The sequence below is a fragment of the Globicephala melas genome, chromosome 10 (assembly GCF_963455315.2).
Source record: "Globicephala melas chromosome 10, mGloMel1.2, whole genome shotgun sequence".
Lineage (NCBI taxonomy): Eukaryota > Metazoa > Chordata > Mammalia > Artiodactyla > Delphinidae > Globicephala > Globicephala melas.
In genome coordinates this window covers 84,924,249-84,946,889 of record NC_083323.1, presented here as the reverse complement: position 1 = coordinate 84,946,889, position 22,641 = coordinate 84,924,249, and the positions used below count along the sequence as shown (strand labels likewise).

At 43.8% G+C, this 22,641-nt stretch overlaps 2 protein-coding genes across 4 annotated transcripts in view; one reads left to right on the top strand and one right to left on the bottom strand.

Annotated features, from left to right (window-relative positions):
* Positions 1 to 21,678, bottom strand: part of ST8SIA1 (ST8 alpha-N-acetyl-neuraminide alpha-2,8-sialyltransferase 1) — a 171,871-nt gene extending 150,193 nt beyond the window's left edge. For all 3 annotated transcript variants that reach the window (XR_009565436.1, XM_060305959.1, XM_030841304.2), the window contains exon 1: positions 21,013 to 21,678. Coding sequence is in view for 2 of the 3 variants with exons in the window: in XM_060305959.1 (XP_060161942.1) it covers positions 21,013 to 21,248 (236 nt within the window). In the remaining variant the exon portion in view is untranslated. The remainder of the gene's footprint in view (positions 1 to 21,012) is intronic.
* On the top strand, positions 21,438 to 22,115 carry LOC138842862 (uncharacterized). The gene has a single exon (XM_070046549.1). It carries the CDS (start codon positions 21,438 to 21,440, stop codon positions 22,113 to 22,115), a length of 678 nt encoding a protein of 225 aa, XP_069902650.1.
* Positions 22,116 to 22,641: the final 526 nt, after the last annotated feature.

Sequence of the window (22,641 nt, the reverse complement as noted above, 5' to 3'; positions counted from 1 at the left end):
GCACATGAATACCAGGAGGTGGGGACCATTGGGGGCCATCTTAGAAGCCATCACTATACTATAAATATATATATATATATATGGAGTATATCTAGATGTTTATATAGATATGGATAAAAACACTTATAAAGTAGGGGGATTGTATCAATACATCCAGTTTGTTTGAAATAGTCCTATTTTATTGCTGCTGCCTTGGAGTAATGATAGTATTTTACCTCAAGTATCCCAGTTTGAATACTAAATTATACTCTGAATAGAAGAAACATCTGAAAGGATACACATCAAAACATTAACACTGTTTACCTCTTAGAGGGAATGAAATTGAGAAGACTTCTATGTTTGCTTAATACACACTTGTAAGTTTTAACTTTTACACTAAAAATGCATTACCTTGATGAAGACTTTTCAAGAAACAGAAATTACACATTAGATCTCTATATGATCTTTTGGAATAACTCAAAATATTATCACATGGCTTCCATTTCAGGCACAGAGACTGACGCCGAAAGAAAAGCCTCTGGGGATTTCAGCTATGGAGAGAAGAGAGAGAATAGCTTCCCTTTTCAGGTGACACAGGAAAGGTCACCATGCAGTTAGCTGTTCCATTCTGGTTTCTCGCAGTTTTACAGACTTCAGTCTCCTGATACCCCACAGTTGGTATCATTTCTTAGCATCCATCTCGCAGGTATAAATGAGAATTAAGAAAGTGTGCTATGATAGGAGAGGAAAAAAAACCAAACAACCCTAAAGCTAAGCCCCTGGGGTGAATAAGAGATGTAAGGCAGAGACAAAAAGGATGGAGACACCTTCCCACTGACTTGAACCCAAGATCTTTGCTTGATTTGCAGGATCTTTGAGGGGTGGGTGGTAAAAACAGCCTTGGATACTTGGATAACTAAAAATACAACAAGTGTTAATTCACCTTCACAGACTGAAATTTTACCATCTGAGATTCTTTCCTTTGTGTTAAAAAAGGCAGCAGGCTTTAACTTGAAGCCCTGAAAGTCAATGTTGGTCCTACAGCAAAGGGAGCAGTCCACCATAATAAGGAGGCTTAGAGCCCTAGATCCCATGAACCCTAGAGTCGGACAGATTTTTTACTAACTTCATAAGCCTGAGCGAGGTCCGTAAGCTCTCTTTGTTTCAGTTTCTCCATCAGAAAACTGGACTATCTCCATACTATCTCAGTATCTCCATCAGAAAACTGGACTATTCAACAAATGGTGATGAAACAACTGGACAATACACCTGCAAAAAAATTAATCTAGGCACAAACCTTATACCTTTCACAAAAAATAACTCAAAATGGATCACAAACCTAAATGTAAAATGCAAAACTATAAAACTCCTAGAAGATAGCACAGGAGAAAACACAGATGACCCTGGATACGGCAATGATGTTTTACATACAACACCAAAGGCACAATCCATGAAAGAAATAACTGATAGATATTATCAACTAATTGACTGGACTCCATTAAAATTTAAAATTTCTGCTCTGTGAAAGACAATGTCAAGAGAATGAGAAGATAAGCCACAGACTGGGAGAAAATATCTGCAAAGACACGGTTGATAAAGGACTATTGTCCAAAATATACCAAGAACTCTTAAAACTCAACAATAAGAAAATAATAACCCAACTTTTAACTAAAAAACATTAAAAATCAAAATCAACTCATAGATACAGAGAACTGACTGGTGTTTGCCAAAGGCTGGGGGGTGGAGGTGGGTCAAATGGGTGAATGTGGTCAAAAGGTACAAATGCCCAGTTTTAAAATAAATAAGGCCTGGGGATGTAAGGTACAGCATGGTGACTACAGTTAGTAATACTGTATTGTACATCTGAAAGTTGCTAAGAGAGTACAGCTTAAAAGTTCTCATCACAAGAAAAAAAACTTTGTCACTATGTATGGTGTTGGGTGTTAACTAGACTTACTGTGGTGATCATTTCACAATATACATAAATATTGAATCATTATTTTATATACTTAAAACTAATATAATGGTATATGTCAATTAGATTGCATGTTAAAAAAAAATGGGCCAAAGACCTTAACAGACACCTCAGCAGATGGCAAATAAGCATATGAAAAGATGCTCTACATCATGTCATAGGGGAAATGCAAATCAAAACGACAATGAGATATCATTATACACCTATTAGAATGGCCAAAATCTGGAACACGGACAACACCAAATGCTGGTGAGGATGTGGAGCAACAGGAACTCTCATTCATGGCTGATGGGAAAGCAGAACGGTGCAGCCACCTTGTAAGATAATTTGATAGTTTCTTACGAAACTAAACATGCTCTTACCATACAATCCAGCAATCACACTCCTTAGTATTTAATCCCTGAAAGTTTAAAACCTATGTCCACATAAAAAACCTGCATGCACATGTTTACAGCAGTTTTACTCATAACTGCCAAAACTTAAAGCAACCACGATGTCCTTCAATAGGTGAATGGATAAACTGTGGTAGATGCTCACAACGGACTATTACTCAGTGCTAAAAAGAAATGAGCTATCAAGCTGTGAAAAGACATGGAGGAACCTTAAATGCATATTACTAAGGGAAACAAGCCAATCCGAAAAGGCTATATACTGTAGGATTCCACCTATAGGACATTCTGGGAAAGGCAAAACTATGGATTCAGTAAAGGATCAGCGGTTGCCAGGGTTAGGGAAAAGGGCAGGGATGAACAGGCAGAGGATTTTAAGGGTACTGAAAACACGTTGTATAACACTATAATGACGGATATGTGCGATTATACATTTATTCAAACCCATAGGATGTACAACACCAAGAGTGAACCCTAATAAGATAAACTATGGACTTTGGGTAATTATGTCAAGGTAGGTTCATCAGTTGCAACAAATGTACCACTCTAGGGGGGGATGTTGACAATGAGGGAGGCTCTGCATATGTGTGGGGCAGAGGGTATATAGGAAATCTCTGTAACCTTCCTCTCCGTTTTGCTGTGAACCTAAAACTGCTCTTAAAAATAAAGTCTTAAAAAAGGCACAGGGAGGCAGAGGTCCAGTGAGGGGCCTAACCGGCCCGTGGGAGCTTTTAAGAAGGAAGACGGGAAACATGAGCGAAGGAATGAGGGTGGCCTCCAGAAGCTGAGGACAGCCTTCAGTTGGCAGCCAGCAAAGAAACGGTGACCTCCATCCTTCAGCCACACAGGAGTGAATGCTGCCAACAACACGGATGAGGAAAGAAACGGACCCTCCTCTAGAACCTCCAGAAAGGCATGCAGCCCGCAGACACTTTGATTTCAGCCCACTGAGATGAAGCCACGTTAGACTTCTATTCTGCAGAAATGTAAAATAATACATTGGTGTTGTTTGGGGGTGGGGAAGGACTATCTTACAAAACTCCTGTGATGATGGTAACATATATCAAAGTATTTAAAAGAGGATCTGACACATAGTAAGCATTCATTAAACGCTAGCTCTCAGAACCACCTACAACCTAAGCGGCCTTAGGCAAATAATTACTCACAGCCCGTTTCTTTATAAAATAAGGATAATAATATCTCCCTCACAGAGCACTTGTGAATGTTAAATCATAACACTGCGTAAAGTGCTTAAAACAGGGCTTGGCATATGGCAGACACAAAATAAATAACTATACTACTAAAAATATCATCATTATTGTTTGAAAAATGGAGCTGATGTTAAAATCCAGGGTTAGATGGATATATTGCACATGGAGACCATCTAGCACAGTGCCTGCATGTAACTGGTGCTCAATAAATGCTAATTAAATATAAACTTAATTTTCCGTATTGCATCTCTATTTTCAAAATGTAAAGAACATTTTTCAGAATGCTTAAAAGTTATAAATCCTGAAATCTGATATGCCAGGAGCAATCTTCTGGCTTCTCTACAGGTCCTTTCCTTTCGTAACAGGATTTTCAGTGGGATTATATGCTGGAATTACGGTTGAAGTCCAAAGTTGGAGACAAAGATGCTAAGTACATCATATTCTGAGTTGAGAGAGGCACTGGATATGCGGTCAGTCCCCCAGGAGGGCTTGAGGGGGGTTCATTAGCGATCGAGACCCCACCACCACTATTATCCCCCAATCATGGTCATAAAAAGAGAAAACTGGTGGGGGGGGAATAAATTAGGAGTTTGGGATTAACATATACACACTACTATATATAAAATAGATAACCAACAAGGACCTGTACTTGTTGTATACTGTGTACTGTATAGCACAGGGAACTCTATTTGATTGTATAATGACCTATAAGGGAAAAGAATCTGAAAAAAGAATATATATATATATATATATATATATATATGTATATATAACTGAATCACTTTGCTGTGCACCTGAAACTAACACAACATTGTAAATCAACTGTACTTCAAGAAAAAAAAGAGGGCTTCCCTGGTGGCGCAGTGGTTGAGAGTCCGCCTGCCGATGCAGGGGACGTGGGTTCATGCCCCGGTCCGGGAAGATCCCACATGCCGCGGAGCGGCTGGGCCCATGAGCCATGGCCACTGAGCCTGCGCGTCCAAAGCCTGTGCTCCGCAACGGGAGAAGCCACAACAGTGAGAGGCCCGCGTACTGCCAAAAAAAAAACCAAAAAACAAAAAAAAAAAAAGAAAAAAACGAGAGAGAGAGAAAACTGGGAGCTGGAGAAGTCTGTTGAGGAGTGGGGATTCTCCCCTTCCCCAAAGAAGAGGGAGAACCCAACAGAATTAAGACTGGGGGTACCTGGCCAGCAGGGTATCCTTCCATAGGGTTGGCTTAAGGCACCACCCTTGTTGGTCTGTCCCCCAAGCTTCCTAAGTCGAAAGAAAAGGAAATGAGAATGAATCAGCGGTAGGAAAGTGACCCTAAATGATGAGGCAACAGTTGCAGACACTCATGGTAAACCCCCAAAATGGGGTTGTGGGGAGCATGGATGACTTTTGGGGATGTAAGACCTTGATCACCTGCTCAAGATGAAAGTGAACTGACTCAGTTGAGCATTTCACTGATCCTAGGGCCCATAGGGATCCTTTAAGAAACAGTGCACAATGACAGTCTCAGAAGGATACAAAAACTCTTCCAGGGGATAAGTATAACAAAATATGAGGGTTTTTTTTCTTACATCTGGGAACTGTGGTCATAGCCCCAAACTGAGACCAATATGTGCTAAGTACCCCATCTTTTAAGTTCAGAAAGCTGCCAGAAGTTGGAGCCAGCCACCTCTCTGCAAGTCTTCTAAGTGGTGGTACACGACCTGAGGAACAGTCCCCCGCCACCATACAGCTGATCCATACTAAGAAGGCCTGGGAGGAATGAGCATCCCTGGGAGATACTATTGCTTCTCCATCCTGCAGAGAGAGGAGACAGTGCTCTCCCTCCCTGCCAACTAGGGAAGAAGGGGGATGGGGGAAGTTCCAAAAGAACCCACTTATAAAAGCGCTGAGGGTCTGCATTAAAGAGAAACAGTTATTGAATCCTCTGGTGCTTTGCTGTGCTGGCCCTGCACTGTCTGGGAAGAAGAAACAGACGTGGAAAGAGATGGTGAGGCTGAGGCGATGGGCAGTGAAATTCCCTTTGGTGAGGCAAGGACAGCATCTTTCCTCCACCTGAGGAGGCTGCCCAGCAGGCCAAGGAACCAGGACAATTTGCTCTTAAAAAATGTGGGCAGGCTGTCAGGGTTCACCTGAGAAGCAGTAGTCACCAAGGGAAAGACTGTGAGTGGTCTCCGTCCTCCCTGCCCAGTGGGGAAGGAGCAGGCGCCCTTCACACTTCCAGCCCAGGTGCTGGAGACGCATGCGGGGTCACACACGAGAGTTTTCACTGTGCTTTAAAATCAACACAACTGAGCTAAGTACCAAGATAAGACTATCCCAATAATCAAGGTGGAGGTAAAGCGATAAAATCTGGCCAAGTTGGTCACAGACCCATGAGTATCAATAAAGGGGAGGAAGGGGTGAGGGTCAGGAGGTAGATTTGACAAGGCATAGTTGGAGCAGTTACCAGGAAGAAATAAAATGACTGCATTTTTACCCCAAAATTGAGGCTCCCCAGTCCCCGGTGGATGCGTCCTATTTCCCGCCTCTCTGCTTCCTGTTGAGCTCCCTCTCACTATGGCAGCCTGGCTGGGGGAGTGCAGAGCAGTAGCTCACCAAGTGAGAGATCCCCCTCCAAACCGGGCTGGCTTCTCCGTCTCTTTTATTCCACTGGTAATTGAGTTTTGCTTTCCCCCAAGGACTCATGTATCTTTTAGCAATGCTTTAAAGGGCTTTTTCTCTCTAATATCTCACATATTGCACAGGTTACCCAGAGTCGAAAGATATTATACCACTGAGCTGCGTGGAGTCCCCGTGCAGGCCAAAACCTCAATGGACCAAAGGAGGGACCTGGGTCCTCTCTGGACTCCACCAAATACAGACACACACAGCTCAGTTCTAAAAGTGAAGGTCAACCTGTGCTTGGTTTTTCTCCATAAAAAGGAGCTGAGAGGCTTTTTGGAGCACATAACTGTTCCTATAAATACTGTGTGCTTCTATGTTCTCTGCAGGAAGGCCCGTGTCCTCCTGGCTACCTGCTTTATTCCCAGGGCCTAGCAACAGTGTCTGGCACATAGAAGGCACTGAAGAGATATTTGCTGAATGAAGGAATGAGTGGAGGAGGGAATGAATGAATTGGGAGTGAATATTTATGGCATGGAGTCTTAATATTAGGCAACAAAAGAAACTACCCCTGAAAGGTATTCCAACAGCTGTGGACAGGCCTTTCAGACAATCCAGTGTCTTTATTCAGACAACAAATACTCCTCAGACACTTAGTAATAAGACTGTGATGAGGGATCTAAAACAGACAAAAACAAGACTGAATCTTTCACCCTAAAGCACCAAAGCAACAGTATGTATAAGCTGCTTCAAACAGCTACAAGGGGAGAAGGACATAGGAAGAAATGACATAGGCCAATGTCAACACAATCACCAACACTCAACCTCCAAAAACCCAACCCAACAAAATATCATCATGGGATTTTTGTGCCTTTTTACTGCACCTTCACCCCCCACTCAGTGGGTACAATCTGTTCCAGAGTCAAGCTCAAGAGTTTTAATTTCAGTAAACAGGAAAAAGACTCTTTTTTTTTTTTTGTGGTACGTGGGCCTCTCACTGTTGTGGCCTCTTCCGCTGCAGAGCACAGGTTCCGGACGCGCAGGCTCAGTGGCCATGGCTCACAGGCCCAGCTGCTCCGCGGCATGTGGAATCTTCCCGGACCGGGGCATGAACCCATGTCCCCTGCATCGGCAGGCGGACTCCCAACCACTGCGCCACCAGGGAAGCCCGAAAAAGACTCTTAACGGAGTCAGAAAACACAATTTTTAAATTTAGGACAGTTGTAGTTTTCCTTGAAATCCCTACCTTATAGTGAAGCATAGTTCATTTTCCCTTTTAAATTACAGTTTTATTTAATTGCTTAAGTCCTGGGAAAATGATGCAAATGGTTCCATAAAGGCACTGCTTTTTTTTTTTTTTTTTTTTTAAGGCACTGCTTTTTTTTAAAAAACTGAAGTATAGTTGATTTATGATCTTGTGTTAGTTTCAGGTGTACAGCAAAGTGATTCAGATATATATAAATATATAGATATATTCTTTTTCAGATTCTTTTCCATTATAGGTTATTACAAGATATTGAATATAGTTCCCTATGCTGTACAATAAGTTCTTGTTGGTTATCTATTTTACACACAGTAGCATGCATCTGTTAATCCCATACTCCTAATTTATCCCTCCTCCCACCTTCCCCCTTTGGTAACCATAAGTTTGTTTTCTATGTCTGTGAGTCCATTTAGTTGAAAATACGAAAACTCTAACTGAAAAAGATACATGAACCCCAATGTTCACAGTAGCACTATTTACACTACCCAAGATGTGGAAGCAAACTAAGTGCCCATCGACAGATGAACGGATAAAGAAGATGTGGCACATATATACAGGAATATTACTTAGCCATAAAAAGGATGAAATATTGCCATTTTCAGCAACATGGATGGACCCAGAGATTATCATACTAAGTGAAGTCACACAGAGAAAGACAAATATTATATTATATCACTTATCTAGGGAATCTGAAAAAAATAACCCAAATGAACTTATTTACAAAATAAGACACTGCCTATTTTTTTTTTTTTTTTTTTTTTTTTTTTTTTTTGCGGTACGCGGGCCTCTCACTGCTGTGGCCTCTTCCGCTGCGGAGCACAGGCTCCGGACGCGCAGGCTCAGCAGCCATGGCTCACGGGCCCAGCCGCTCTGCGGCATGTGGGATCTTCCCAGACCGGGGCAAGAACCCGTGTCCCCTGCATCGGCAGGCGGACTCCCAACCACTGCGCCACCAGGGAAGCCCGGCACTGCCTTTTAAATGTAGATGACAGACCATGCTAATGGGGAGGATAACCGTGACAGATAAAGGTACATGTTACATAGCACTAAGTAAATTCCTCATAGCTAGGTCTCTGCAATTGAGGGGAGACTGCCACTGTACATATCCAGTTTTATGGGAATCTTTCTTAGTTGTTTTGGCTTCTTGACCAATTTCATCATTTAATGCTAACAATCATTGTATGTCTGACTATTTACGCAACTGCTATCCGCACTGAAATGGAGGAAACCTCAAATCTGCCCTCAGCCAAAGTCAAAGATTTTCTATGAACAACCAAAGAAACCAATTATAAAGAACTGATGGTGGGGGGAAAAAAAAACCATCAAGAAACTACTTTTGGAAATTTATACTAAGAGAATAAACGGACAAATGCTTAAGATGTATACACAAGTATGTTCATAAAAGCATTATTTCTAAAGGTAAGAAACTGCAACGTGAATATCCAATAACAGTGGATTTTACTTAAATAAATTATTAACTATCCTGAAAAAGGAAAATCTTATAGCCATTAAAAAGCGATGATGTACAGCAAAATCATTTTTGACCCACCTCCTAGAGAAGTGGAAATAAAAACAAAAATAAACAAATGGGACCTAATGAAACTTAAAAGCTTTTGCACAGCAAAGGAGACCATAAACAAGGCAAAAAGACAACCCTCAGAATGGGAGAAAATATTTGCAAATGAAGCAACTGATAAAGGATTAATCTCCAAAATTTACAAACAGCTCATGCAGCTCAATATCAAAAAAACAAACAACCCAATCCCAAAATGGGCAGAAGACCTAAATAGACATTTCTCCAAAGAAGATATACAGATTGCCAACAACACATGAAAGGATGCTCAACATCACTAATCATTAGAGAAATGCAGGTCAAAACTACAATGAGATATCACCTCACACCAGTCAGAATGGCCATCATCAAAAAACCTACAAACAATAAATGCTGGAGAGGGTGTGGAGAAAAGGGAACCCTCTTGCACTGTTGGTGGGAATGTAACTTGATACAGCCACTATGGAGAACAGCATGGAGGTTCCTTAAAAAACTAAAAATAGAACTACCAAACAACCCAGCAATCCCACTACTGGGAATATACCCTGAGAAAACCATAATTCAAAAAGAGTCATGTACCACAATGTTCATTGCAGCTCTATTTACAATAGCCAGGACATGGAAGCAACCTAAGTGTCCATCAACAGATGAATAGATAAAGAAGATGTGGCACATATATACAATGGAATATTACTCAGCCATAAAAAGAAACAAAATTGAGCTATTTGTAGTGAGGTGGATAGACCTAAAGTCTGTCATACAGAGTGAAGTAAGTCAGAAAGAGAAAGACAAATACCGTATGCTAACATATATATATGGAATTTAAGAAAAAAAAAATGTCATGAAGAACCTAGGAGTAAAACAGGAATAAAGACACAGACCTACTAGAGAATGGACTTGAGGATATGGGGAGGGGGAAGGATAAGCTGTGTCAAAGCGAGAGAGAGGCATGGACATATATACACTACCAAACGTAAGGTAGATAGCTAGTGGGAAGCAGCCGCATAGCACAGGGAGATCAGCTCCGTGCTTGGTGACCACCTAGAGGGCTGGGATAGGGAGGGTGGGAGGGAGGGAGCCGCAAGAGGGAAGAGATACGGGGATATATGTATATGTATAACTGATTCACTTTGTTATAAAGCAGAAACTAACACACCATTGTAAAGCAATTATACTCCAATAAAGATGTTAAAAAAAAAAGCGATGATGTAGATCTACATATATTGTTACTACAACAATATTCACGACATACTGTCAAATTCATTATATACAAACACGGAGGCGTTGAATGGTCTGGAAGAATATATACCAAAATATTAGCAATGTTTCTCTCTGGGTGAATAAATGTCAGTCACTTTTACAAATAAAAACAGTATTGGTCTTATATTAAATGCCAACTTTGAGAAAAGAACTCTTTAAAGAAGCTCTTTGATTTCTCTTATTCAGTATTTGCCAAATATTGGGTTGGCCAAAAAGTGCCTTCGGTTTTTAAGTAAAAATAAAAGACACATTTTTTCATTTTCACCAAGAACTTCTTTGAACAACGTATTCACCCTTTTGTTCCACTACCTTCTGCCATTTTTTAGGCAACTTCATAATTCCATCTTCCCAAAACTTTTTATCTTTTTGAGCAAAGAACTGTCCCAGGTGCCTTTTACAATCTTCCAGGGAATTGAACTTTGTTCCATTAAGGAAATTTTGTGAAGACTGAAATAAATGGAAATCCGAAGGTGCAATGTCTGGTGAGTACGGCAGATGAATCAGAACTTCCCAGCCGAGCTGGAACAGTTTTTGCCTGGTCATCAAAGAAACATGCGGTCTTGCATTATCCTGATGGAAGATTATGCGTTTTCTGTTGACTAATTCTGGACGCTTTTCATGGAGTGCTGCTTTCAGTTGGTCTAATTGGAAGCAGTACTTGTTGGAATGAACCATTTGGTTTTCCGGAAGCAGCTCATGATAGAGGACTCCATTCCAATCCTACCATATACACATCACCACCTTCTTTGGATGAAGACCGGCCTTAGGTGTGGTTGGTGGTGGTTCATATCGCTTGCCCCACGATCTCTTCCCTTTCAGATTATTGTACAGTATCCATTTTTCATCGCCCGTCACAATGTTTTAAAAACAGAATAATTTCATTGCATTTAAGTAGAGGATCGCAGGCAGAAATATGGTCAAAAAGGTTTCTTCTGCTTAACTTATGTGGAACCCAGACATCAAAGCAATGAACATAACCAAGCTGGTGCAAATGATTTTCAGCTCTTGATCTGGATATTCTGAGTATGCCAGCTATCTCCCATGTGGTGTAACGTTGACGGTTCTCAATTAATGTCTCGATTTGATCACTATCAACTTCAACTGGTGCACCCGATCGTGGAGCATCGTCCCGTGAGAAATCTCCAGCACGAAACCCCGCAAACCACTTAAGACACGTTCAATCAGTCACAGCACCTTCTCCATGCACGGCACAAATCTTTTTTTGCGTTTCGGTTGGATTTTTACCTTTCTTGAAATAATGAAGCATAATATGCCGAAAGTGTTGCTTTTTTTCTTCCATTTTCAATATTAAAATGGCTACACAAAAATTCACGCAGTTTTTATAAGTCTTTTTTAAAATGCATGCTGATATGACAGCTGTCATATACAGTCTAATAAAATTGCTTTGAATGAGGTTAAAGGCAACTAAGTGCTACTAGAGCCATCTTATGGGAAAAAATGAATGAACCTTTTGGCCAACATATCTTTTCAATATCCTTTTTAAGGATCCTTTTGAAGAAAGTAATTTGTTCCAATGGGGTAACATTTTTTTTTAAAAAAGAAACTCATGGTAAATAATTTTTTTTCCAAAATGAAAATCATAAATCTATTTTATCACAAGCTTGTAAGTTAAAAATGAATTATATGAGAAAATGTTAAAGCTATAATGTTGAATGATTAAAAAGGATATAAAACTAAATACACAAAATAGATAAAATTTAGTAATAATACACATGCAAACAAATACACAAAAAGAAACAGTTACAATGAGCACTTCTGAGGAGCGGAATTATGAGTGATATTTTTTTTCTCCTTTTTCCTACATTTAAAATTTTCCTATAATAGGTATCTATTACTTCCAAAATCAGACAAATAATAAACACTATATATTTTTTAAATAAGCGTGAGGGACATAAAATCATGTACATATTTGTTTTATCAGTAATCGAAACAAGCACTTTGTTCAAAACAAGCCCTTTCTCATCACACTCACTTGGAAATAAATCTCTGGTTTTTGGTCTGTTACTCAAGCCCTGAATAATGGAGACCGTGGAACTCTGAATTCATTTCAGCTTCCTTCTGGCACCTAATTAAAGGAGTGGCACAACTCTTATGGCTTTGGCAGCTTCCCTCTCATGCAGTGCCATTGCTAGGAGACGGTCCAACAGAAAGGGGGAAAATCGGTTGCTTCGAAACTCAGCATGATTATCTAAAACAAACTCTCACCCTTGGAACACAGAACTCAGTTTCTTATTGACTCAACTAATGACACTAGACTCGACAATAAATTCTATAAAATCATGAACCATGTCTAACTTTCATCACTGTATCCCAGTACCTAACTGGCACACAAGAGGCATTTACTAAATGTAGGTAAATGAATGATTGAATGAATGAATGAATGAATGAATGGGTGATTTATGACTGGGGTCTGCTCTCTTCCTTAAAAGTCTGCTGGCCATTTTACAGCATCCTTAGTACTAACACTGTGGAGGAAGAAGTGTGTCATAAGGTCACATTTCATTGTCATACATTCCATTACTAAAAGTGCAATGATAGGCATAGGATGTGTCCCAGGAAGCAGCTTTTCTCATCATTATGGCTTAATAATTAGCAATTATTCAGCACCTAATCCTCCCAAGGTAAGAAATGCCACCCATAGCTAAGGCTCAGAAAAGCCAGGTAAATTTTTCAAGGTCACGAAGTTAATAAATGACAGAACCCGTATTAACACCTGATTCTATGGGGCCCTGAAGTCCAGGCTCTTCCTAGGTGGGAACAATCATCTTGTCATCTCACCAATCCAGCCTGAGAATGACGATGGCTTGCACACTAATCATCTCCCTTAATCATCATCATAAACCTAGGAAGTGAGTTGGCATATTATACCATGTTTCAGATGACAAAACAAAGGAACAGAGAGGTTAAGCAGCTTGCCCAAGGTCACAGAGCTCCCAAAAGAGCCAAAATAGAATGAAAAGCTAGAAAGTATTTGACTAGAAATCTATCAACTTCATCATAAGGGACTGCATTAATGATACACAGTCAGCATCACTTCCGAAATGATTCACAACTACGATGAGAAAAAACAAGCTTTGAGGAAAAAACAAGCTTTGAGAAAAAAGCTTGCTTTCCTGAGTTGCTGCCTAGGCACTTTACAGTATGATAACCCTGCTCACACCCAGAGTCCGGACATTTCGCTGAGGACTCGCATTTAGGACGCCCGCCCTAAGTTCCCTCTTGCTTTTCCCCAGGCACCTTTTAAAATAACAACTTAGAGTTAAGCCAACAAAAAGTTCCAGACCTCTGCCCCAACCACCTTATAAGTAATAGGTGTTTGTTACCTTACTTTCTGTCTCCCACTCTTGAGCTCCTGGCCTGGGACGGAGGGCTGCCCCTCCCCAAACTCACTGTTCCCCCTTGCTTCTGGGATCTGTAAGTAACAAATCCTAGACTCCACTTCTTTTGTATGAGCGTATTAAAACCGAGTCTTCAATCAATACGACCATGGGTTTCACCTCCCCAAAGTGGACGCTGGACGCTGAGGGAGGTACCTATCCCCACAGTGGGGAGCTTGGGTCTCCTGATTCAGCATGTTTTTAGTTTGATATAACAGCTCTGGCTTCCTAACAGAACCTTGTCAAAAGACAAAGTGGCCATACTCTACACTAACATATATAATTATTCAGTTGATCCAACCAGCTGCCTTAACACTCCTTTACAAAACAAAGACAAATAGGCTCCCACATGGTAAAAAAAAAAAAAAAAATCCCTACTGGCAAGGCAGAAGACAAAAGTGCAAATTAACAAACAGATAAAATATATGTTCTCTCCTCCTATCCTTCTCCCTGGACAAACAGACCTGTATAACAATCTGGAATGCCTGATTCAAACTGAGGCTTCTCCAACTCCAGCAAGTTTGGTACTAGAACATGGCAACGCAGAAAGAGCCACCCCTCCCCATGTGTACACGTGAAATCCACCCAATCCCACACCCAATCTCCTCTCACTGCCTCCCATTCTCGCAAAGAGCTGTTCCTTGGCCAACCCTTGGGCCTAGGAGTGCACACAGCAGTGGGACAAGCCACCCCCAGGAGGAGGAATTGGGGGAACACTACATAAAGGCAGGCAGGCTACGGAGTGGGCTTGAGTCATCTGGGCTGGGAAGTCCAGGGTCTACAAAGGCCCCATTGAGCCTTGCCTGATTGACAAGGGGTGAGACCAGAGGAGGAGCAAAGTGAGCTCCCCCCTAAAACACAGGACACAAAGCATGGGCTTCTCTTGCCAAGGTCTAAGGGGGGGCACTGATCAGCTCACACACAAGCTTTCAATAGAAACTTATCATAAATCTCTCCAAATGCATCCCCTCTCCCTACCCTTCCCTAGAACCAAGACCTGGCCATCTATCAAAGTCAATTCATTCACTCCTCTTCCAGTCATCAAAGCATTTACAGTTTGTCGTTTCCAAATGTAGCTGTTAATGGCATGATATTTTCTGGGTGTTTTAAATCCTGTCAATTGGACTGATTTTGTTTCTCTAAAGCAGTGATTCTCAACCAGCAGCTACTTTGCCCCCTGGGAGATATATCTGGGGACATATATGGTTGTTTCATTCTGTGGATGGTCACTGGACAAAGGCCATGGGTGTTGCTGAATACTCTACAATGTACAGGACAACGCTCCACAACAAAGAATTATCCAGCCCAGGATGTCAGTGGTGCTGAGGTGAGGAAACTCTGTTCTAGAGTAGGAACTCTCTGAGAGGATGCCGTTTACTCCTTCAGTCCCCAAACAGCCAAGCAGAGTGCTGGACCTCGATAAATCCTTGCTGGCTGACTAGCTAACTGGTCCCACTCCATTCTAAAACGTGCAGTCACGCAGTAACTCAACAAAAATGAGTGTGCCAGGAACCACAGCTCAGCTCCGGGGATGCAAATATGAATGAGTCGGCATGAAAGGCAGACAAGTAAACCGGTACTTTTAACACAGCTTGAGAAATGCACCTGTCATTACCAGCTATTTCTATATTTACCTGTTTGTTATGTCTCCCCTCGTTAGCCTATAAATTTCAAGAAAGTAAGGGTTTTGTTAAGTTCACTGTTATGGTTCCAGCCCCTTTTACGATAATAGTGGTAGATACAGTAGTAGATATTTTGGATCAATGAAAAAATGAAATAATATGCACAAGGCTTTTTTTTTTTTTCCCTGAAGGAGGAGATTCTAACACATCCTGGGGAGGAAGGAAGGAAAGCTGCCTTGAGGAAAGCTAATGCGGATTAAGCACTAATTACACTTGGCCCTCGGTGTCCGTGAGGGAATGGTTGCAGGACTCCACCCCATCTCCCCACCCTCCCACCCCGCACAGACACCAAAATTCCCGGATGCTCAAGTCCCTTATATAAAATGGCTAGTATAGGATGCCCTCCATATCCGTGGGTTCTGCCTCCGAGGAGTCAACCAACTGCGGATCTCGAATTTCCATCCTAGGCTAGTTGAATCCGCGGATGCGGAAACCACAGATTCGGAGGGCCGACTCTATGTGCCAGAAACGGTTCTCAGCATTTTCAACGTATTACCTATTCTAGTGCTCACAACACTCCTAGAAGAAGCCACATTTTACATACGAGGATATGAAGTCTGATTTTCTCCAGAACACAACAAATAGTGGTAGTAGGGTTTGAGGACAGCTAACTTTGGAACCTTTGTTCTTAACCACTGCAACTGCACTGTGGAGAGATGAGCAAGGATTGACCCCGTGAAGGGCGGGCCCTGTGGCCTTAAAGGAAAAGCATTCGGGCAGAGGGAATGGCGCAAGCAGAGCCAACACAGCCTGGCTTATTTCAGGGACTATTTTCAGGTAACTTATTTCAGGTAACTTTTACCAATACGACTAAAGCATAAGGAGGAACACTGATGAAAGATGATGGTGGAAAAGTAATCATGGCCAGATCATAAGAGACATCAGCAATGCCTCATTTCCCCGAGATGGTCAGGGAATGAGCGTAAGGCTTCGAGTCTAACAGCTGTGGGTGGAAACTCAACCCAATCACTTTGTTAGTGGTTCTCTCTGAACCTCCATTTCCTCAACTGTAAGACAAAGAACATACAAATATCTACTTTATAAAATAGCTATGGGAACAAACGTAACTAATACAAGCACTAAGAACTGGACCTGGTGCATGTCATGAGTCCAAGCAATGTTAATGACTTACTTTTCTTACTGCATTATTGCTGGTGCAGTTTTTTCACATGTGTATATCTGCAGCATAATGGTAGCTTATTTTCGTAAGCGCCACATTAAACCAGCTTTTTCCTAAACTACTTTTACAGTGACTTCCACAAATTCCCCACTTAACAAACAGAAAACTTACATCCCATATACACAGATGGCTGCACCGCTCCCCCTCCCCCCCCCCCCCGCACCCAGCGCCCTTCTGCAGCCACCAGGGCAGCTGTGGAAACACCCGAAGCTTCTGGTAACCACAGATTTAAAATAGGGACAGAAAGGAAGCTACATAAAACTAGAACTGCTTAGAGGAGTGTTTTTCGTTCAGAATTTAGAAAGGGAAAGAGAAACAGGACTACTTAGACTGATGGCCCCCAGCCAGTGAACAGACAGGATGCTCACAGCACTCCGGTGTTATCCCCTTTCTCCAGATCCACCAGGAACAGTGATGTACCACCTCTGCTGATGTCGACACATGGCCAGTGCCCTTGGATACTTGACGTCTGTTCATTTCTCATGAGCTGCACCTTAAGCCCATCCAGAGCTTGTGACCTGGCTCCCCCCTGCCTCCCAGTCTGCTTACTGCTGTGCTCGCTGTGGGCGACTTAAGAACTTTCCCACAGGAAGCACACCAGACCCTTGCCCACCTCCCTGTCTTGGCTGTTGCTGTCCTGTCTGCCTAGAACATCCTTTGCACTCCCCTCTCACTACTCCCCCATCTTACCATCCTTCAAGGCTGAGTACAAATGCCACCTCCTCTCCAACTTCCCTCCTTCCCCAGAATCAAGTGCCACGTTCTATGAATCTCCCCAGCCCTCTGTTTGTGGTTCAATTGTGTAAGGGCCACATACTAAACAGAGGTACGAAGCAAGCACCCTTTTAAATGCTATCTGTACGCTACCATATGATTTTCACTATAAACCTGTAAAAAATGATAACAAACTCCATTTTACAAATGGGGAAGGTGAAGCTCTGAGAGTCGAACTTGCCAATGGTCACACAACTAGAAAGGGAACTCCAACCATGTACTGACAGGTCTCCAATTCCTAAGTTTTTCACTCTGTTGTGCTGCCTCTATTTAACGACCCTATTGCCAGGTGGTTAGTTGATTACATACAAATACACTTGTCACAGGGACCAGGGCATAGTCATCTTTGTAAACGCGGATAACAAGGTACCCATACAACGTTCTTAGAAGAATTAAATCAGACAGTACATTTAAAACACTTAGCATAGTGCCATGCACATAACAAGAGCCTAATAATTTGTTGGTTTTGTTGTTGCTACCATGTCAGGTGCCTTGCACATAAACTGTGAACAGGAGTTTATTTCTGAGGAACAACCAAAATGGGGAAGGACCTGATGGAAGAGACAAATGCCACTTTGGTTTGGCATTTCCTTGTACTACTTGATTACTCAATCAGAAGCAGCAAGAGTTTTATAATAATTTTAAGTTTCTATGATAGGGTGAATTGACTTCTTTATCTTTCTTAGACTATGTGGGTGATAGGGAAACTTCCTATTTAGCAAAACCCTTGCAACTTTGTTACTTTCTTGCTGCCCCCCCCACCCCAAGCAATCTGTCAAAATTCCCCTCTGAGAAGTCAGCACTTCAGTTCTAAGGTTGGAGAAGAAGAAAATCACAAAAGTAAAAGGAAGCACTGACGGCAAAACGGAATCTGAAATTCTGATGCTTATAAACCTAGTGAAACACTTTCTTTTGTCCTCACAGGATTTTACAAGACTTTAAACCATCACATTTCCTTACTCATAGGTTTTTATCAGTCGCGCCCTAGGAGGAGGTAAGCTGTCTCAGGGGAAGCAATCCATGCATCCTGTTTACTGCTATCCCCCAGGGCCTAACTCATACCTGGTACATTGTAGTCACTCATTAAATATGGGTTGACTGACTGGCTGCAATTATTTGTATGTATGTATGTATGAATATACATATATTTATACATATACATACATCATTCCGTGGTTTATGGATAAGTGTGTATACATCCCCACACGTAAGTGCACATTGTACATTTATGTATGTGTGTTTGTATTTGTGAAGAAGATATTTCAGACTGGCAAACACAAATACCTGTTTGCCAAAGTTGTGTCTCCTTAACACAATAAAGGCCTCTGGCTGACCTAATAGCTAACAATCATACTCTGTTACCCACATACTAACAATCTAGATGTTAAAAAACAATTAAGCATGCAGAGTAAAAAAAAATTTTTGACTTAACAAACCATGATACTTTGACTATCTTTTAAAATCCTCAACAAACCATGATACTTTGACTATCTTTTAAAATCCTCGTCCCTGTTCATTAGCTTCAGTGGGGAGGCGTGCGGACGGGCAAATTTGAACCACTAATGATTCGCTGCAAACCTGGCAAGTGAAACATTCCAAATTCCTATGGCCTGGTCAAATGTCCTTATTAAAGTTGTAACATATATTAACTTATCATTTACACTAACAATTAGAATGACACCACTGACTAGTTATATGTGCCAGACACTTGGCATCAGTTTTTTTATTTAAACTTTGCACCAACCCTACAAGGTAGATGCTATTATCTCTATCTATACATAAGGAAACTCAGACTCAAAGAGATAGAGTAACTTGCCAAAGATCCTCTGCTGTTCCGTAGTCATGGCACGGTCAGTCTAAAAATTCAGGATTCTCCTCCAAAGCCCAAACTCTTTTCCATGCGCAATGGTGCCACTCACACAGTCTTACGGACACTGACTTTGAGGGGTATGTGTTTAGGCAGTTTGGGGATTTTCATAAGTATTTCTCTGCACGGAGAGACTAGACCAAATGCCAGCCAAGCACACTGAAGATTACCCCCAGGCTATAGACAACAAGAGGCAAGTGTGTCTCAGAAACAACCAGCCTGGGCTTCTCAGAATGTGAAGCATTTTCCACTCAATTATGTCCTCCAAAAGAAATCTATTCTCTAAAAGAGCTTCATTATTGCTCCTCCTATAAAAAAAAAAATGTACTCTTTCATTGCAAACCAATGGGAAGCTCTTAACTCATTTCCTTACATTACTTGAAATGAAAGTACCTTCTGTCTCTAGAGAAAAGAATGGCTGCACGCTATGCCTTTTGAGTAGAACAATCAATACCATGAAGGTAAGAGAAAATTAGCTCTTATATACTTTTAAGTGGAGTGGGGTTATTTTTAAACTTAATGATAGCAGAATTCTAAACAGAGAGACAGAAGGAACGTCTTCCCTCGCAGTTTAAAGGCGAATTCAGCTGCCTTTCCCTGCAAGGTTTGGCTATTATCTCTTTGACCTTTCCAAGAGCAGGCCTGAGAAAGGGAAGGAAACCATATGTTTTAAAAGTTTGTTTTTTTAATTTACAGATATTTCTGAACATTTGTAACTAACAGTAGTGAAGTTGGCTCTCACTTGGCCATATACGGCTTGGAAAGATCCTATGCAGAGCAAAGGAAAGCACTCCGTACCCCCTCTGCACCTCCAGACCACAACCATCACAGGAAGCGCCAACCGCAGCATCTTCAGCTGAAGGGACTGAAGGTGAAAGGGGCTCCTGACAGCGGGAGGAGCACCAGGGCGCCCCTTCCGCACGATCAGGAAGGCAGAGAAGAAGCGGAAGCAGCTTTGCCTCACCTCCAATCTCACCGCACAACCCCTGCCAAGAACTCATCTTTAGACCCTTAAACTGAAATTCCCAGAAAAGAAGGGAAACTACAACCTCTGAGTGATGCTCAGAGGTTGATTTCCAACCTGGTTTTGGTTTTATTGTTTGTTTTCTGATTTCAAGTCCCCACCTAAAGTACATCTCCCAGCCTCCAGAAGGCATCCACTGTAAGCCCAGCAAAAGAGCTGGGAGCTTTAGAGCTTTATGTGACCAAAATCCCAGCTCCGACCCTGCAAAGGTACATGACCTTGGGGAAGTAACTTCTCTGAAGATTCAGTTTGTGGTTGGTAAGATGGGGATATTAATGTCTGTTATTAGAAAGTCGGTGAAACTCCAGTAAAAATCACTCAGTCCCCGGCTCTTTAGGAGGGCATCAGTAAGTGCCTTGCGTTTGTTATGGGCATACTGCACAGAGCAGCGGGAGCCAGGCTGGATGTCCATGTTTTCACTGCCCATGACTCCCTCATTAGTGACTTATGTTACCAACCATGCACCAAACCCCAGGAAGACGCCTGGTACCTGCTTCTAGTTCTCTACAGCTTCGACTGTCTGCAGAGCCCGAGATAAATTCTCATTAAGTTCAAGGGACAAAGTTAGCCTAGATTCTTCTTCCCACCGGTTATCGGCAAATCGTTGAATACAACTCAGGCTTGGGAAGAAATGCGTACAGACTTTCCACGGCCAAAGCAGGTGTCTGCACATCTCCCGGGGTAAGGGCTGGGGAAGGGCCCCTGACTAATGTCTCCAGGTTGGGAACGACAAAGAAAGGGAATAGGACAAGAAGGACGGGATGAAAGGGCCTCTGCAAAGCGGTCCTCGCCGGTGACCCTGTCCTCGGCGTCCCAGGAAGAAAGGACACGAGAGCTGGGTGGAGCCGCGAGAGCAGGAGTACCTGAAGACTCTGGCCGCCGTCTGGTTCCTCCTCCACGCCGTGCCTTGTTGCAGCACCCCCTGCACAATCTCCTTCTCGTTGGGCAGTCGGTAGACGGGAAAGATGTAGAGCCAACAGAGGACCACGACGCAGAGGGCACTGGCTCCCACCGGCAGCCGGGTCCGCGGGAACTTCCACGCCAAGACGGCCATGGCCCCTCTGGACGTGTGTCGCCGGGCCCGCCCGCAGGGGCTCATCGCAGCCCCCGGGGCCCAGGGTGGCGGTCGAGGGCCGGAGCCTCAGCACTAGGCTAGGCGCAGGGGCAGCGGAGGATCCCCCCACCGCCGGCCCCCCATGCACACACACCTTTCGCTTTCGTGCTCGCACTCGCACGCACGCTCCTTCGGCGCCCACAGCTTCAAAGGTCGGCGCAAGGATTTTTTCCAATGCAACTTTTTCGAGGATTTCTTTCTAGGGGAAGTGCCCCGGGAGCAAGTCACAAGCTACAGCCATGGTCGCTCCCCCTGAAGGCGGGCGCCGGGGTCTCCGAGAGCGCGGGGAGCGGCGGCGGCGAGTCGCTCCCGCCGGTTCTGCAGCGTTACCGTCGCCCTCGGCGTGGGGCCGGGGAGAGTCTCAGCTCCCTCGCAGACATCTGGTCCGCGGCGCCCCCTTCTGAGCGATGCTCCTGCGCCCTTCGCCGCCTCTCCCCGCCTCCCGCGCTACTGCGCTGCCAGGCACCCCCCCCCCCCGCCAGATGCGCTCCCCGCGCCGCGCCAAGTCCTTGGAAATTTCCACGGCGGCCCGGGACCGCTAGCCCGCCCCGGGCTTCTCCGCCTCCCCCGCCAGGACCCCTGCTTCCCACCCCTCCCGGAGAAGAAAAGAACTCGCTTTCATCAGTTAATTCAGCGACGCGCCGCAGCCTTCCGCGGCGCCCGGGACTTCGCAGACAAACGCCCGGGGATTGGTGGAAATCAAGGTCTCCCCTCCCTCCCCCACCCGCGAAATTGCCTCCTTCGACCCGTTCAGATGCGCGACGCTCGGCTGGAGAGCGCGCCCCTCTCTCCCGCCCTGGTCCCCCGGAGACAGAGGCAAACAATACAATAATGATAATAACCCTCCCCTAAAATGTGTATACACAAATCCCTGAGTGTGGCCGAGACTGGCTGAAAGCCTGACCCTCCGACACGCAGCCGGCGCGCCGGGGCTGTCACCCTGCCGCCGTCACCCTCGGCTCTCTCTAACTGGTTGGTTATTAACCCGCAGTGAGGCGCGAGGAGGCCGGCGGAGATTGATTCCTCCCTGGGCCCCCACCCCCATTCCCCGGTCCCGGAGCCGCGGCTCCAGCGACACCCGTGCGCGCGCGCGCTCGCGGGCACACACGCAGACACACACGGGTACACACGCTCGCGGGCCCGCACGCGCGCGCACGAGGAGGTGCGTGCACACCGGGGTCCTCCGCCTCGCCTCCGCCCTGCAGGGAAAGGCGCTGCTGCATCCAGATGTGCAGGCAGCTGGTGGCCCAGCAAACAGACCTCGGGACGTGACAATGCCTTGGAGGCGCTGTCGCCTCCTCTGCCTTTTAGATGCAAGGGCCGCTTGTTCTTCGACGTCCTTCTCTCACCACCGACCAGCTTATCGCAACCCCGACCT

What these genes read in the sequence shown, in the direction of transcription:
- LOC138842862 (XM_070046549.1), top strand. Translation starts at nt 21,438, where the DNA reads ATGCAACTTTTTCGAGGATTTCTTTCTAGGGGAAGTGCCCCGGGAGCA.